This window comes from Doryrhamphus excisus, linkage group LG22, assembly GCF_037039965.1.
Source record: "Doryrhamphus excisus strain RoL-2023G ecotype Guam linkage group LG22, RoL_Dexc_Guam_v1.1, whole genome shotgun sequence".
NCBI lineage: Eukaryota > Metazoa > Chordata > Actinopteri > Syngnathiformes > Syngnathidae > Doryrhamphus > Doryrhamphus excisus.
Window position 1 is genome coordinate 33,361 of NC_136378.1, and position 18,608 is coordinate 51,968.

At 42.9% G+C, this 18,608-nt stretch overlaps 1 protein-coding gene across 4 annotated transcripts in view; it reads left to right on the forward strand.

Annotated features, from left to right (window-relative positions):
* The first annotated feature begins 1,394 nt into the window (after window positions 1-1,394).
* macrod1 (mono-ADP ribosylhydrolase 1) overlaps window positions 1,395-18,608 on the forward strand; it is a 72,445-nt gene continuing 55,231 nt past the window's right edge. For 2 of the 4 annotated variants that reach the window (XM_078788100.1, XM_078788101.1), the window contains exons 1-3: window positions 1,396-1,876; window positions 2,540-2,635; window positions 3,132-3,245. In XM_078788100.1, the coding sequence (XP_078644226.1) occupies window positions 1,519-1,876; window positions 2,540-2,635; window positions 3,132-3,245 (568 nt within the window). In that variant the 5' untranslated portion in view covers window positions 1,396-1,518. Of the gene's footprint in view, window positions 1,877-2,539; window positions 2,636-3,131; window positions 3,246-18,608 lie in introns of all 4 variants that reach the window. The other 2 variants (XM_058063998.2, XM_058063995.2) reach the window with 2 other exon arrangements.

Here is an 18,608-nt window from a genome sequence, read left to right on the forward strand (position 1 = left end):
GACCTGCTTCACAATCCTTGCATCTTCCATTCTAAACACATGGGACTCTGATGGGAACATAGAGATCAATACCCATGAATAAAGCACCTCACCTGCATCAGCTAGTAGTATTAAAAAACCTCAAAACATCCACGGATGATGGAGGTAGATTTTTTTAACGCAGAATTAAAATGGCAACATAAAGCTCATTTAAGGAGTCATTTCAAAGGTTGCAACGTTGCCATTTTGATATTTTCTAAAGCAATATGTGTAAATATGCTAAGTCCATCCATCCATTCATTTTCTACCGCTTATCCTCACTAGGGTCACATGTATGCTGGAGCCTATCCCAGCTGTCTTTGGGCAAGAGGCGGGGTCCACCCTGGACTGGTGGCCAGCCAATCCCAGGGCACATATAGACAAACAAGCATTCCCACCCACATTCATACCTATGGACAATTTGGAGTGGCCAATGAAGCTAGCATGTTTTTGGAATGGGGGAAGTCATATACTATATTTCAGGAAAAAAACTGCAACTCAGCTTTTTCATATAGGTGAAAAAACTTTTTATATTATTTGTATCAACTCTGCTCTTTACTCTTCTTTCCACATTTTTGGTGTTGTTTTTCAAACTTTGCAAATACTTTTACTTTCTTCTGAAATAATCTGAGGGAAGTTGCTTTTCGTACTATGACTTTTGCTTCCATTATGTTGTAACTTTTTCCCCAACCAAATTTTCCAAAGATTAAAACTTTATCTGTTGTATGTCATACATTTTCTTCTCGTAATATTGTGATTAATATTTTCATTTGACTGTATTCCCATAATATTATAGCTTTTCTGTATGGCTAATTTTCCAAAAATATCAACTTTATTCATAGTTTTGTTTGTTTCTCATAACATTATGACTTTAAAAAGTAGCACGTTTTGTCTTTCATTTTCCCTCTTTCATGCTATGAAAATTACATTATTCATTCATTCATTCATTCATTGTCTACCGCTTATCCTCACATTATATTCCCATTATAGTTTAAACACTATTATGACAATTACACTGTTAAAGTTTATGTGGTAAAATTTTGAAATTTTATCTCATTACAATATCACAATGTTCTATTAATATTTTGACTTACTTCTCGTAAAATTGCAGCTTGTGAAATGTCATCAAATTTCCTACAGTCTTTAAAGGTATCACCAGCTTGTCATAGCTGGCCGCTTCCATTCGATGTTGCAGGAAGCGGGATTTGGAGTTTGAATTTGGACAAAAAAAGAAACATTTCAGATAAAATAACAAATTGACAGTTTATAGTGATGTCATTCGATACATTCTAACACTTGACACGACAGTTTCTCCGCAATTGTTCTCTCCGACCGAATCTCCCCACCCCATATAAACACAATGGTACATTCTACACAACCAAAACAAGGACTGCACAGGAAGCGTTCACGTACGCTAGCCAAAGAGGAACTCCAAGTCTGCTACTCGTGTATTTGACAAAAAACCTCTGTGGAGAGATAAACACCCCGTCACTCAGCACGATGGCGATACCAATAACAAGCCGATTTCCATGCATCAGAATCCCACCAGTGTACTTATCCCATCTGTCCAGCGGCGTCAAGTTCAAGCACATTTTAACGACTGCAAGTGTCCAGGTGCAAGTCCAGGCCAAACCAGCAACAAGTCCAATTCGCGGCCATATTACACCTGCGACCTTTACAGCGAACTCAGTCCGCTGGAGGTCTGCCCTGAGGAATTGTTCCTCCTCGATCCCGGGGACGAGAAGGAGGCCGGGCGCTATCACTGCTACCACCTTGGTGGGGGCTCTGCACACCGGGACGATGGCAGCCGTGAAAGTTGACCTGAACTCCACCGCCGGAGACTGGAAGGAGATCAAGGGTGAGACGGCATTGTTTCAATGCTCATGTCAGTCAGCGTTTGAACATGACCCGCCAATAGTGCACTCATGCACACAACTTGCAGTGTGTGTCATTAATTGGACTGGAGAGGGTATTAACTTGTTGATTTTTACCTGCTTTATGGTTTCACTTGGGGCCGTTGCAATCCTTTAACATTCTCAGCTGCCCTCAGTGTAAAAATCATGTAAGCACAAGCCAAAAACAAAAGACAACTTTTCATTAAAAAGGTTACCTTTGGTCCTCCTGCTCTCTTCACATGACTTGAAGTGGTTATTCTTCTCCTCCTCTCAAATTCTTCTTTGCTCCTTTTCAAAGCCACTGCTTTTTGGACTGTTGCCCCTTTCAAAATTCAAAGAAAAGGCAAACTATGTTTTCCTTCAAATGTTGTTTGGATTCTGAGAGAAATATTCAAATGGTAATTGCAAGCAAATTTTAATTTCCTTTGACAAGGAAGCAAAAAGATCATTCTCCCAGCTAAGTATAGTTTGTTTATTGAACATAAGTTAGTAGATGTCACCACATGAAAATATACAATGCAAACATTGCATAAATTTAATTGTATTGTTTTTGTCGTGTTCCCCTGCACACTGATGCGTTCAAATCCACGTTAAATCCGGTCTATTTATTCCACTGTTTCCCCCAGACTTCTTGCTGTCTCAGCCTGCGGAGGTCAGGCGCCAGCACTACAGGACTGACGGCGTCCGCCTGGACGACATCCCAGCTTGGAGTCACGCTGGAGGTCAGTCACCTGATGTCATTGTGTATGAGATATTATAAGAAAAGTAGAATTAAAAAAAGACAATATATTACAATCTACTCATGTACAGTAATTTCCACTACTTTACCTCACATTGCTCCTCACAAGGCTACACTCTTCTTCACTATGTGAGTATGCTAGTGACCCCGCCTCCACCCACAGAGACTGTATGACTGATAAAAGGGGTCACTCCATTTATGCCGTTGTTCTATGGAATAAACGCACCAAGGTGCTGAAAGCAATGCAGAGTGAGCCCTCCTCCTGCCCTTCTGAGACGAGGAAAAAAGACACACATGCACATGGCCATATATTGAGGCCAGCAAAATGATCCAGTTCATTTTCATTTATTGTGTGATTAATCAATTTATTATCATCGCAGGCCCAGTGCCCCAGACACTTTTTTCACATTTTCATCTTGGGGGATGTTGTGACAGCCCAACTTCTTACTGATGGCATTGTGGTATTTTGAATTTTTTAGTGTCTGCTGGCCCTGAAGGGAGTCATTATCCCAGAAATGAAAAGCTTGACGGGAAGATTTCCATCTACAGCGGCAACATCACCGTGCTGGAGGTAGATGCCATTGTCAATGCAGGTATGTAAACATTGTGTCTTACAGGGGTGTTCTAATGGGGGGGGGGGGTGCATTTATGGCCCCCAACTCATATATTGTCATTATTAACATTTGAAAAATTGGAAAAATACAGCAAAAAGCCACAATGCTAAGAAAAAAGCAGACATGTTAATACTTATAATTTATACTCATAATTTTTTGATTTAGGCTATTTTACTCTGCCGATATAAAGTTGAACAAATATATCACAGCAACATCACAGCTACTACAACTCAAACATACTCCAAGTACTCCTGTTGTTTTCTTTCCCCTTCTGGAAAAATTGTGTTATGGGGGTCCATGGAGGGCAAATAAATTAGTGAGTGATAAAAATATCCACATATTGGTTGTCTTTGTCTTTCTGTTTATTTAGACCACACGGTACATGCCTTATGTCAGTGAATGCATCTTGCAGTGGTCTAATGACAAGGCGGAAGTGTGGTTCTGAGGACTGGACAGGTGTTAGTGAGTAGGCGATACAAATTCGATGTTGGAATTGCACTGCTGTTGATGAGTTTGGGTCAGAATAAAGTTATAAACGTGTGTTTATTCTGTGACGGTGTGGGGACACTACACTCTCCTTTCGTCTGCCAGAGAGGTGTGGCTTGACATGAGCGTAAATTATGCAAATTATTTAAACCCAATTATTAAATTAATTAATTATCGCCCATAACATGCCATTTTTGACAGCCCAGGGAGCGGAGTACCCAGAGAAAAGCCACGCATGCACGGGAAGAACATGCAAACTCCACACAGAGATGGCCGAGGGTGGAATTTAACTCGTGTCTCCTAGCTGTGAGGCCTGCACGCTAACTACTCGTGCGCCTTGCAGCCCCTATATGTATTTTTATATTTCAAAATGTTTCAGAAGAGTACTACTAATGAGCATTAGTAATACACAATACAACAGGGACATACAGTATTATGAGAACCACTGGAATGAAAGATGTAAGGTCACATAAACTCCTGAACGAACCACTAGGCGGCAGTAAAAGCCTGCTCATGACATGGATTTGTGCGCATTTTGGAGAAACAGCATCTGAGTCTTGGCACCGAGCGCCTCAAGGGAGGGGAAAGGCGGGCCAGCATCCCTAAACGATGCTTGATGATGGGACTGTAGCGGAAAATGATAGATGTCCATTGGCAGCTGACTGTCAGCAGGTGCCAGCATCCAGATGTGTGGATCTTGTCAATGCTAATGTGCGTGTTTGCATACATCTATTATGTGTTTGTATGCATCATCTGTGTCCGTAGTGCCACTTGAAAAGTGCTTCAGCGGAAAAAGTAGCATGGAAACGACAAGAGGCACCAGTAAAGTGTCCTGGCAAGAGCATGGTGACTGTCAGACATTCAATTCAGCGCCCGATGAAAAAACAAGAAGAGGGGGAGTGTAGAGAATAAGATAAAAGCCAGGCCAATATTTAAATCACGCACTACATTGCCATGGCAACCGACAGGTATAGCGGCACCCTCTGAGGTTTGTTTGGGCTTTGGCATCCGAACCGTCTTTTCCTCTGACTAATTTGCTGACCTGCTGACAGTCTTTGTGCTCTTTGTTGACTGAGAAGCCAACCTTTTCCCTCGCTGACAAAAGTGACTGACTAAAGAGGCTTTGAGCCAGGTCGCTTAGAGACATTCAAATGAGACGCAGAGCAGACAGTTGCGGACAAGAGAGCAATTATGAAAAGTGCTGTGGGTTAGTTTTTACAGCAAAAAGTTGTTTGTCTACTGTTTCAGCTCCAGCGTCAGGAAGCAGTTTAACCAGCGCTTGGCACTTTTTGACACGAGGATGCTACTGTTGCTGTGTGTTTTGTGATTGCATCATTTTGCCTGAGGCAGGCGGCAAAACATTCTCCTCAAGTCAGCTGTGGCCAATTATACGCCGGACTAGATGACTGGTAGAGCAGCATAAGGTAGCGTGGGGCCTTCATGACCTGCGGACACACAAAAACTGTGTGCACGACAGTGTGTGTACAACATCACACACTAGGCGGCATAAGGTGCACTTGAAAGCCTTTAAGTTTCTCAAAAACCGACACATTGACTTCTAATCTGGTATTCCTTATGTGTGCACTGAGGTCCAAAAAACGAATGTGGAAACAATGAAGCGCTGAGAATACTTTCCGAATGTACTGTATGTGTTAAGTACAGGAAAATAGACCCCGTCATTGAGACTGCACTTCATAATCAGGTGCACTTTATGATGCAGAAAAAGAAGCTAGCAAGTGCACACTTGAATGCTGCATTGGAAAACAACGATTGACATCAACATATCGTCCAGTTTCTTTCAGTTTATGTGCAAACAAATACATGTCTGTATTTGCAGCAGTGATGGTCATTTAGAGTGCATATTTCCAGTTTATATTCCAGATTATTGAAGAGATTATATAAGACCTAAGACATAGCACAGGTCGCAGGAGGAAAGGATGTCCAGAGGTTTGTCACTAAATGGCAAAGACTATGATCACTATCATCAATAGGGCTGTCACAACATCTCACGAGATGAAACATCTAGCATCTTGGACTTGAAGACAAATATTTGTATACTTGAAGACTTAGTGGATGTATTTTTTTCTTCTACTAGTGATGCCGGTTCCTTATGAATTCTGCATAGCAACAAGTGGCATGGGCTGGTTACTGGTTTCAAGGTATACCATGGTATCAAAAAAAGTCACAATTTCAAAACCACAAAAATAAATACCATGCAGTGCACTTGTATGCCTCATCAGTTTGGGATTGTGGATGATGAAAATAAAAAAATGGTCCTGCGTTCCTCAGGACCATCCTGATTGATCAGGTAAGTGGGGTGTTGCGTGTTGTTTGCGTCGCTCTTGATAAAGATTGGATTTACAGTAATTTCCCACTCCGCCTCATTCTCCTCCTCTTGGCACGCCCCCTCCCTCGTTGCTTCTACATTTAACTGCCCCTGGCTTCTGCCCACGGCCATAAAACACTACCAACATAAAAACCCACAAGCACTTAAGAGCTGTCCCGGCATGGAGGCGGGTGGTGGAAGGTGGGGCGAGCCGGAGGGGGTGGAAGTATAACACGAAGGGGAGGAGACGGTGGGCTGAAACATCCTCCTCTTTACACCCCTCAATCACTCCGTCCGAAGAAGGGAGGGGAGATGGAGGGAAGGATATATTGTCTCTGATGGGCTGGCTGATTAAGATGGATTGCACAATGAAACGTCCATGGAGTGATGACTTCTCCAGGATTGTGTACACGAATGTGTGTGTGTGTGTGTGAGAGAGAATATGGCATCTAAAAACTTTTTTCAACTTGATTAAATGCAAATTTGCATAGCTATAACGAGCTATTTTTTTTTCATTTTAAAATCTCACACACACTTAATTCCTTATTTGCATTCCAGAACTGACTTTGTGCCAGTTTGAGTGTGTCATTAAATACCATTTATTGTGACACCATTTGCATAGGATTAAAGTTTAATAACTTTTAACAAACACGATTTAAAGACTAAACTGTTCGCTTTGTCCTTTTTTGTAGTTGCAAAGTCTGATGAATCTTTCAGGCTAGACTATTAAAATGTAAAAAGCCCTCTTAAAAGAAGCGGTACACTAGGAAGTGGTAAAAATATGTCTTTAGAGCTCTGCATTTCTTCATCATGATGGTGACTGCCGACAGAGTCGTGATGACAGCCTTAATGCACATCTGCACATGCTTGTGGCGAGTGTGTGATACCAACGTGCAAGACGGCATTGTGTGAATGTTAACGGTTGGATGAGTGAGCTGTTCTCTGCAGGTGGTAGATAAGGTAACGGCTGATAGATACAAGATTAGTCACCAGTAGTTTTTTTTCTTCTGGGCCGCGGGTGCTGGACAGGATGAGAGCGATGGCGAGTGTGTGTTTGTGTGTGTAGATGAAGCTAAGGTCCTCCCTGATAAGACGTGGAGAAAGAGCGTGCAGATGAGAGGATGAAGGATTGTGCTAAATGTACTGTGATGTTACCTTCAGAAAGGCGGCAGGGTGACTCTCCGAATGGAACAAAAAGGGACAAAAGGACGTGTCGGGAAATTGCCAGTGACATCAAAATAATCAGAATAGTGATGTGTTTTATTTCACGGATGACCCTTTCAGAGCACACAAGGACAGGAATAACAATGCCGTAGACAAATAATCGAAGCTTTCTTGTTAAAATGAGTAAATTAACAAAACCTGAGTCTGGAAATAGTGGCCATCCTATAAATGCTTTCTGCATTAGCTGTCCATTTCAACCATCTTTTTTCCGACAGGTCTCTCCTCCAGAGTAATAAGCGAGTCAGGCTCTCCATTATCCGTTTTTCTTTTCTAATGTCCAGCCATCGTTCCAGTCTACATCTCTTCCTGGTGATGGCTTACCTTAGCCCACCAGCTACTGAAGCAACTTGTCCTGTCATCAAAATAACACACGGCATGTGGATGTCGTATCCTGGTACCTTGGCCAACTTTTTCCCAAAGTGATTTCACCTTCTCACAACTCCCAGATGTGTGCATGAAGTGCATTTGAAGAACCACAGTGTCTCCAGCACGGCTGGGGTATGAAGATACTTTTAATTTGGATCATAGGGGTAATAAAAAAAAGCCAGCCTAATTTTCCACTGAATGGAATTCCTCCCCTGCCTTACTGTGGATGGGCTAAGCTTGGCTGGCTAAAAGAAGTATTGTTTAAAAAAGTCATCAAACGTGTGTAACGAATATGTGTATACCGTTCAGAGTGCATCTGCAGTACTTTACGGGTCATGACAAAAGCGTTGTTTTCATAATGTCACTGGAGGTGTTCTCTATTTCAGGCAGGTATGCCTCTGCTGCAGCACCAGAGGGAGCGTTAGATATTACAATCAAAGTTCTTTTAAGCGAGAGGGGGCTGAAATAAATAACATGTTTAAAAATAAAATTGCTCTTTGAAAAATATGCAGTGCTTCTGGACTCCTAATATTAGTGTCAAACAGAAGGAGCAGCTCATTTTTGATGTTCAGAGTTTATTTTGAGGATAGCTCTTGAGCATTTTGATGGTGATGCTGATTATTGGCACGGTGGTGAGTTGGTTTGCGCCAGAATTCCTGGCTGCAGCCCTGCGGTTGGCTATATGACATGAAATGCTGGCCTTACATTTTCAAGAGATACAATGAAGATACGATAAGTTATGGGAAAGAATTGTTGAAGCTGGACTAAGGGCAGAAATGAGCAGCAGTATGGTTTCATGCCAACAAAGAGTACTACAGATGCAGTATTTGCTTTAAGAATGTTCATAGAAGTACAGAGAAGGTCAGACGGAGCTGCATTGTGTCTTTGTAGATCTGGAGAAAGCCTAGGACAGGGTGCCTAGAGGGGAACTGTGCTAATGCATGAGGACGTCTGGAGTGACAGAGAAGTATGTTCAAGTGGTGCAGGACATGTATGAGGACTGGAAGACAGGGGGAAGATGTGCTGGAGGTGGGACTGCATCAGGGATCAGCTCTGAAGACAGTGCACTTTTCCTTTTCAGCATACGTAGATTCCCAAGTCGGAAATGTCATCCTCAGATCCGCCACGTTATCATCCAGTCACTTATCAGGACGTTTAATGGCGAGCGGCATGTCGTGATCCATGTGGCCATCCTATAGTAAGCCGGGTTTGAGATGAGATGATGGAAAGCCCAGAGAAGTGACTGTTGGTGTGGCTGTGGTCCCAACGGGGCCCGCTCAGTCTATCTGTGCGCTGCAGTCAGCGTACATCTACCCCGGAGCTCCTGTCAGCTCCTCTTAGGACGGGCTCCTGTTACAAGATGCAACATGTCACAGCAAGTTTGCTATTCCAGACAAGCACTTTTGCGTAGCCCAGCTACTTCATTGATTTATTTACATCATAATATATGTACATAAATATCATATATACCATCAAATACATTGACAGCATTACCATTACTTAGCGGATGAATATAATTCTAGTCATTCAATTGAATTCAATAAATAAAGAAATGAAAAAACAAATAAATGAATTATTCAATATACTTCTCCCAGATAATATTTCATAATGCAATGACTTGATGGACAGTTGGATACAGGATTTGATGCTTTTGTGGCAGTTTTGGCTTTATTGTGTGTATGTGTGTGTGTGTATTTTTAATATTATAGACACAGTTTTTTTCTATATTTTTGCAGTTTGATGATGATGTTTTTATTGTCAAAGGTTTTTTTTTTTAATCAATATTCCCTCTTATTAGGGCATTAACGCTATAATTGTACTCCCACTGGAATACATGAGAAAGTCTGGAAGATGCCAGTGGTATACATTGCGGTTGTCGCGTTCAGAGAGTCCAGGAGTGTCTGACCTCCATGGCGAATACCGTTACATGATTCTTTCCTTCCATGGTGTCGATATTTATGGAGTCCTACAAGTGAAATTCGGTCAGTATTTCTGGAGGAGGCTGTCACCATGGAGACAGGCTTTCACTAATTGTGTTTATTAACCTCTTTGGCTACGTCAGAACTTGTGTCAGTGCACTTACTTACTGTTGCATTTCCTCTGATGACATGAACCCATTTTTTCTTAACAACATAGTCTAGTTATCAAAGGTTGTAGTTTCACGTTTGCTGCTTCGCCCTGTCCCATCCTATTTTGAATCTGGATGCTCGTGTCCTCATCACTTCACTTCACAGAACTGGAGTCACGCTGCCTCCACTCTGTCTTCTCGTGTCGGCTTCTCAGGCCGCTGCAGCCGCATGGATTAGCCTCCGTAGAAATGTGGACAGCATGGCTGCTCCACTTTTTCCAGTCCAGATCTGTCCAAGTTAATCATCCCGCGACTGTCAGAAACACCACTTTAGTGGTCATCCGGGCGACGCCGTTAACGTCCTCACCATGCTGAAAATTTGGAGCTTTCAAGGTTCAGTGCCCCGAGTATCTGCGGAATGCTGCGGTGCCGTTTGTGTCAGGGAAGATGGATTGAACAGCATGATGCTTCATGCTGTTTTGTGCGTCACCGGTGTTTGTGTTTCCCCCCTCACCCCCCGCCCCCTCCATTAAGGCATCATCGCGTGGGTTTACAGCTTGAGACAGATTTACACCCTGACATTGAGAAGTTAACGTACCCTTGGAGAGTTAATCCCTAATGTTGTCCGCATCAGTAAATACATGGGAAAAAAACACAGAAAATCCAAACTGTTGGAGTTTGCAGAAAATCTCCTTCCTGCTAATTATTTTTCACTCACCCCTCCCTCGTTAAAAGCCTTTCCACCCCTCCAATCAATCGGCACTTTCAGGAGCACGGAAGGGAAGGAGGAAGCGCTGGCCTCATTAGCCTGATTGGGCCGATGTGGGAGATGGAGCGAATCGGGAGGGAGTAAAGGAGAAAAGGAGTTGGCTTGATCATCAGCACTTGGCCCATCAGAGCCGCCGCTGTCATCAACCTGCGCTCTAACACGGGGCTTTGTTTTGTACCGCCGTGATGCATGCGAGGCATGGCCTCGGGTATAATTAGCTTACCTGTGGCACTTCCATGCCGAGCTGCGGCTTAACTGTCTCAAGTACCGCAACACCTCAGTTTGATGGTTGAAGTCGCGGTGCCCGGGTAACACCACCACATACTGACAAGAGCTGCGTACTGCATGTTGTGGGCCATGGACCACATTACCTGCATTCAGTCATTCGTTTAGCTCGATGCATCAAGTCCTGGTGCAGCAGTGTTAACCTGGTGCACAGGTTGGCTTTTTAACCTTTTTAACCCTTTCTTTCCCCCTTCTGCCAGCAGATCATCGGCTGTTGTCTTATCACTTGTCCTCATTGAAGACAAGGCCGCCATGTAATTGAGCATGTAATTATGCACACATGTAGCGAGCGTGCAGGAAAACCAGAAATATTACACACAATGAACATCTTGTAATTGCCATCTATCTGCCGTTGGTGTGAAATGGGAAGACAACCGGCTGTATTATCAGAGCTGAGGAAATGACATGACTCTTTATGGGAGGTGTTTATCCACTTATCCTCTTATCCTCTTATCGCTATTGTCCACATCGAGCCCTGCAGTCTGAGCTTGCTTTTGATAAACAGATTGATGAATCAACTAGTACATGTACTTATAAGAGATGTTATACGGGGTGTCCCTACCAGCTTGTGGTCCACCACAGGCAAATCCAATGTGGTGGATGACTCTTTTCCCTGTTGCCAAAGCCTTGACAACCTTCCAGGAGTAGAGGGATAGTGGGATGGAGCGGCTCCATGGCGTGACACACACGCACATACACATGACACCACACCCGTGCACACACACTTACACCGCTTCCCGCTAACAGTCTATCCACCTGGCCGCATATGGAGGCTGATGCTCAGTGTCTTATTTTTACTGCTTTTTTGCTACTTTTCTGCTTCTGACAACCAAACATAAACATTCAAACCTAACTTGGCATGTTCACATCATCCACAGTCAAACATCACTGCCGCCAGTCTTTGGGGTTTTTCATTTTCTCTATTAAACAACGTGGTACATGTTTATCGCTTGTAAAACATTGATATTTAGTTTGATTACATTTTTGCCAATTGTGATTGCAGCGGAATCATGTGTTTTTTTCATGATTGAAAACAATCGTGAATGCTGATACCGATGCTGATTAATTAATTGCGGTGTCAATCGGTAGGCTGGGGCAAAACATTTTGGGATAGTAATATTAAAGTAGGAGTAACAATGTTTTCAGTTTCCAGGAATTGTGTACAGATATGGGGCTGTGCATTATCATGTTGCAACATGAGGTGATGGCCATGGCCTCAGGCTGTCATCACGGTATATCTGTGCACAGGTGTTTGCAGAAAATCTCCTTCTTGCTAATTATTTTTCACACACCCCTCTCTCGTTAAAAGCCTCCCCACCCCTCCAATCGATCGCCACGTTAGTCTACAACTCTAGGCGGTTTTCATGTCTTCCCCTGTTTGGCTCCGGTCTGTGTCCGGTCTGCTAAGTGTCAGCACATGAGAGAAGCCATATTTTGCCACCTTCACTAAAAGTACTAAAGTGGGAGCCCAGCCGAGAGTGGCTCCCTGCAGAGTCAGGTCGTAAGCCGAGCATGAAGGAAGGCTGAGAAGTCTGAAAGTACTGATATGCCGCCTGCAGCGCCCCCCCCCCCCCCCCCCAAATCTTCTCTCCTCACAGAATGCTCATGTGGGAAGGAGATGAAAGCACATCGTGGGAAAAAAATAGTCATTTGAATCCATTTCTCACTGAATGTCAGTGTCAGACATGATGTGTGGTGCTGATGGGTGAAATAAAACATCAGTCAGCTGACTTAAGCGCCCTTCCTTGTATATGTTTTCTATAAATCACTTTAACGTACCTTGTGCACCTTATGTTCTAGAAATAAAGTTGCCATACCTTGCTTAGCAGTGTGTCATTGGTGCGGTGAGATGATAAGAGTTTTCTCACGTTTGGTACTATAAACAGGCTCTAGGGACGTATTGTTAGAACATCAAGAAAGCGAGCATTTCCTTTAAGGGGCGATTTTATTTTGTCGAGACTTAATGTTGTTAATGAAGGAATATTGAGCTAATTTCCTGTAACTGTTTTGCTCACATTGTTTTACATCTCACCGTGGCACCACACTGGTTCATGCAGCCGGTGTCAGTATAATCCCAGGAGGCCATCTTGTTTTGTTCTTGGTCCTTTTTGTGTCTATCCCACTGCCTTGTTTATTCCTGTGATGTCCTCTCCAGCTATCGCTTCAGAGGATGGCAGACCACAGCTTAATGTTTTGTTGTTGCTGGATCACTTCATAGCTGCAAGGTAGCTCACTGTGTCGTTGCAGAGAGAATGAATCGGTTGTTTGTTTTCCAGCGCCATGGCTCCTTGGGGAACATCAGTCCCCTGTCGCTCACAGGCGAACAGGTGCGCTTGTTTATCCATCTCGTTTGTTGTTTCTCGTGGTTCTGTCCACTTTCCCCACTTTGACTTTTTAAATCAATTCAGACGCTGGCAGTGAGGGGGATTAATGGTACATATTTGAAAGTGAGTTGGTGTTTGTTGAATATTGTTTTTCCCTTTACTTTGGTTATGTGCTAGTGTCGTTAACTAGAAACCAATGCTTCTGTATGTCTGCTTTGGCAAGACAGAGATGGGGATGCATCGGTAGCAGTCTCCTGGATCGGTGAGAATCAGCCATAAATCCTTTGATTAATTGATGACAGCCCGTCACTTATAGGAAAAGTGCACTTTTCATTTTGGCCATCAATCACAATCCTTACGTGAAACATGAGCACACACATCTTTCTCACGTCTGTGCATTCAAATATATAAAAACGCATACAAAGAGGCAGCTGATTAATGCGCGTAATGGGACGGATGCACCTATTCCACCATAAAGCCTTCTGAAAAAAAGCTCCACAAAGCCACCAAGGCTCCATGTCTATCATGTAAGCTGCATATGAAGCACATTGTTATTATTATTCTTATCACCATTGTTACGCGGGCTGCACGGCGACCGAGTAGTAAGCATGCAGGCCTCACAGACCCGAGTTCAATTCCCCCTCGGCCATCTCTGTGTGGAGTTTGCATGTTCTCCCCGTGCATGCGTGGCTTTTCTCCGGGTACTCTGGTTTGCACCCCCATTCCAAAAACATGTTAACTTCATTGGCCACTCCCAATTGTCCATAGGTATGAATGTGGGTGGGAAATGGTTGTTTGTCTATATGTGCCCTGGGATTGGTAGGCCACCAGTCCAGGGTGGACCCCGCCTCTCGCCCCAAGACAGGTGGGATAGGCTCCAGCAGCCCCGCAACCCTTGTGAGGATAAGCGATAGAAAATGAATGAATGAACACTGTTACGCCCAAGAACTACCTTACTGGTGTAGTGACGCCTGGCCACACCACAGCTTGTAGCTACTAGCCGGCTTGCGACTGGCTTCAGCCCCCGCTGGCTCCTAGCTTAGCATGACTGAAGATGCGAATGGATGTAAGTAGCATTAGCAGCACTAGTATTGTATATGTGTGCTCTTTCAATACACTGCAGATGCGGTAGTATCACTTAGTTGGAGTGGGCATTGCATCAAGTCACGTCCCTCTGTATTCACCCTAGACTCTTTTAGTCACACTGGCTTCATTTTGCCATAATGCCTTTAGTTGTCGTCAAATTTGTGCTCAAAGCAGCAAGGGAAAGTGATCTTGTGTGGAAAGTACTGTTTCAAGTGTTTAATGTGAAAGCCCACATGTTTTTGGAATGCATACATTAAGAGTAATACGTACATGACGAGGAGTACATTGGCCTTTTGCTAAAGGAGCGTAATGTATGCAAACACCCAAAGATGGTTCAGTGCCTTCACAGGGAGGAAGGTGAAGTCACTGCACACCAACGTATTCAAGTACAACTCACCAGTTTATTCTCGAAGCTCAGCTGCAGTATTGAAAGCAGCTATAATCAATAGTTATTTAATAATCTCGTAAATGACAGTGTATAAAACCCCACCTAGAGAGAATTATCACACGTCTGCAGCTGCTGTCGGCTTTATGGAGCCTCGTAATGCGTCTGGTCTCATTGTTTAAGCTGTGCTGCGGCAACTCAAGTCTTCAACTCCGGGTGTCATTTTGAGCCTCAGCAGACAGCCCTTCAGAGTAAAATAAATCAGGGGGGGGAAGACTTTTCACGCACACCTGCTGGCCACAGTCACACTTTGCCAAAGTGGTAATATTAGAGCCTGGCCTAATTTCTGGGGCAGATGCCGATACCGATATCTGGGACTGAGAAAAAAACGATATCCGATGTATCGGCTGATATCCGATATATATGCTGAAGGTCTGATATATATGAAATAACACCATTAATATACACAGATATAATACTGTACATGAACATACATTTGTACAATACCCAAAATATGAAATAATAATACTAATACAACAAAGCAGAAGACAACATCTGGAACTTATTATTAATTAACACAGTTAATGTCAGGACGGTATACACGCTGATACACTAGAAAATGCATGGAAGTGAAGTGGGATGCTGTGTAGCTTACATTCATGGTGGACGTGGGAGTTAACACTTGGATGTTCACCTTAAAACGCTGTAGTAGTCTTAAGATCATGGTGGACGTGAGAGTCAACACATTGATGTTCACCTTAAAATGCTGTAGTAGTCTTAGATCATGGTGGACATGGGAGTTAACATTTGGATGTTCACCTTAAAACACTGTAGTAGTCTTAGATCATGGTGGACGTAAGAGTTAACACTTGGATGTTCACCTTAAATTGCTGTAGTAGTCTTAGATCATGGTGGACGTAAGAGTTAACACTTGGATGTTCACCCTAAATTGCTGTAGTAGTCTTAGATCATGGTGGACATGGGAGTTAACATTTGGATGTTCACCTTAAATTGCTGTAGTAGTCTTAGATCATGGTGGACATGGCAGTTAACAGCTGCATCCAACTTTTTTCTTTCACTGTAAATGGAAGTGACACTTTGGAAGTTAACACTAACGCATGTTCACGTTAAAACACGTTAATAAGTCTTACATAATGGTGTGCATGTGAATTAACAGTTGCATTTATCTTTGTTCAGTTTTAATCTTGCGACACCCCTCTTTTACGCGTTACATGCATAATGCATACGGTATAAATACATGAAATGAAAAAATGAACATTTAAGGTTACTTTTACCTTCACCGAAGACCACAAACCACAGCCGGGAACCCATTTGTCTGTGAAAGAATAAAGATAAGTACTTGAATCTCTGAGGAGTTGGCTCTAATGCGGCCGTCACTTAGCTGAAAGGCCTGACACCAGATAATGGACTGCAACAATGAAATATCTTTATCATGATGTCGGGCCATTGTGGTGAAGAGCACAACAGAAGTGCTCTCCGGGATGACACTCATGCCAACCTCCGCATCGGGACCCCCGCCCAACAGAATGCATATAGAATCAAGAAAAGATGCGCTATCGATCGTGTGCTACCTCCTTGTCACCCCTGGAAAGGAAGATTGCCTTCATTTCACAACATCTTAGCACAGATGCTGGGTTGTCATAGCGACTTAGATTCAGATTGTTAACTGTTAATTAGTGGCTGATAGCAGGATTTGTTATTAGCCATACCTGAGCGCAATTGTTAGTTAATATCCAATTCATGTTGATAACTAAATACATTATTTTTCAAATTCCTTATTAAGGCTTATTCATGCAAATAAGCATATACCATTGTACTAATGTCATAATAGCCTTATTAAATTTGCGTATTATCAGGTTATGTGTTACCCGCTTCAAATAAAGCGGCCTCACTCTATCACATTTTTCTAAATATATGAATCAGTAAGTCAGCGCTGTTTTGTGGTTAGTTTTACCTATCATCAGTAAAAAGACAAATCCACCTTTAAGCAAGTTGGACTTATTCTTTTGCCCAAGTTAAAGTTTTGCTAAAGGAGCTGAAATAGAATTTGATTAATTGGCTTAGCACACTCGGGTCTGGCATGAGTGTATTTTAGAGTAGCCAGTGTACAGCTTGTATGTAGCCTGGGTAACATCCAAATACAGCTCAGAAACATATGATTAAGTATGTGAAATGAATGAAACGGTTAAAAATTAATCTGAATTACAAGTATTGTGACAAGTATTGATGTTTTCACTTTCTAATGGGTTAGGGCTAGGGTTATGGACTAGTTTGGGGCAGCAGAGTTTGAATGTAAAGTCGTACATTTTTCCACAATGTAGTAAAGCGACTATCAAAAATATGTACGACTGTAAAGGAATAAATATTGAGCTGGTTTTCAGGTAGTGTATTAAGATTGAGGATTTGGAGGATATTCTGTTTTATTATATCTTATATTTGTAAGGCAGATTTAAATCTGAAGTTCAGTGTAACGTACAATTATTTAGAACAGGCTTAGCAAATAGTCTTGCAATATTGCAAAAACTGTGAAAACAGCAAAAATGTTCCAGACTAACACATGAGAAACGTTGGAAATGATGTCCTAAGTTTGGAACGGCTAGTGCCATCTGTATGTGGCGATCCGTCTGTAAAAAAACATATGCCTTTGTTTTTCAAACAAAACGGTTCGACAGCGTGTTCCTGCCGCCATGGCCTACTGCAGGGCCAGCGTAGAAATCCACGTCTGCCTTCATGGTCCATTAACTCCAAAGCAAACAAAAGATCAGCTGAAAAGCAGAGCTGCTGCACCTTGCGGAACATTGTCCATGCCGGAGGTGCACGGCGGGTGTTTTTGTCTTTGCCGGCGCCTCCAGCATCATTAACGACGGCGGCGCATCCTCGCAATCTGTTTTGGCCTCCGCCATCTGGGGCGGGGTAGACGAGCATCTGTGCTGAATCCAGCAGAATGCTAAACACCCGTCAGCTCACAAAAGTCAACAGACGGCGTTCCTCCCACCATTGCGGCCGCCCCCCCACATGCTGGGACCTTTTTACTCCTTATGATGCATTCAGCAGTACTGCTGCTTGTACTACTCGGCTCGCACAATTCAATGAAAACAATTTCCAGTATGATAAATCAAATTTTACAAATGTTAGCCATTCTCAATTTGATGTTGAGGCCTGGTTGTGGAGACAGCAGGGGTGTCCAAACTTTTTCCACTGAGGGCCACATACATTCCACTTGGATATTTTGTAACATGTTGGTATACTGTACGCTGCATATACGTATATACTGTATGTATATATAGTATGCATGCTGAGAGAAATATTGCTGAAAATTAGAACAACTTTTAGTTGGTTAGTAATAAGTGTGGTAGTACTTAGACATAGTATTGCATGTACACAGTGGTTAGTAATAAGTGTGGTAGTACTTAGACATAGTAGTATTTGATGTTAATCTCGTAAAACTTTTTTCCCCTCATATTTTGACTTTATTCTTCTAAAATGACTACAGATTTTTCATGTTTGCTGTATCTATACTTTTAGAATGTGCCAATCGAAAAAGAGTTACTGACTAAAATGGCCCTCAGGCCTCAGTCTGGACATCCCTGGTATAGAGTACCTGCTCAGGAGGAACTTGGGAGCTGAATGAATGTCAAAGAGTACGCTAGTGGCCTGGGGCATCGGGAGCCATTCTTGGGCGTAACAATAAGATAAGAATAATAAGAAGAATGTGCTTCATATGCAGCTCACATGATGGACAGGTGGGATCGGTGTGTCCCGTGACGTAGCGGCCTCTTTGACCTGTTTTTCTATCCCTAGAAGGCACAGGAAAGAAAGACGTGTTAGTCTCCTTGGGCTAAATGACTTTGAAGCTCCATCCACCGGCAGAGTTCATCCAGACACGCTGGTATCGCAACCACTTAGATGGAGATGCGCTCGCTCGTGATACGACTGAGATACATTGATCCGTGCGATAGGCGAGCATTAGCGTTCACTTGCGAGTGCAAACACATCTCAACA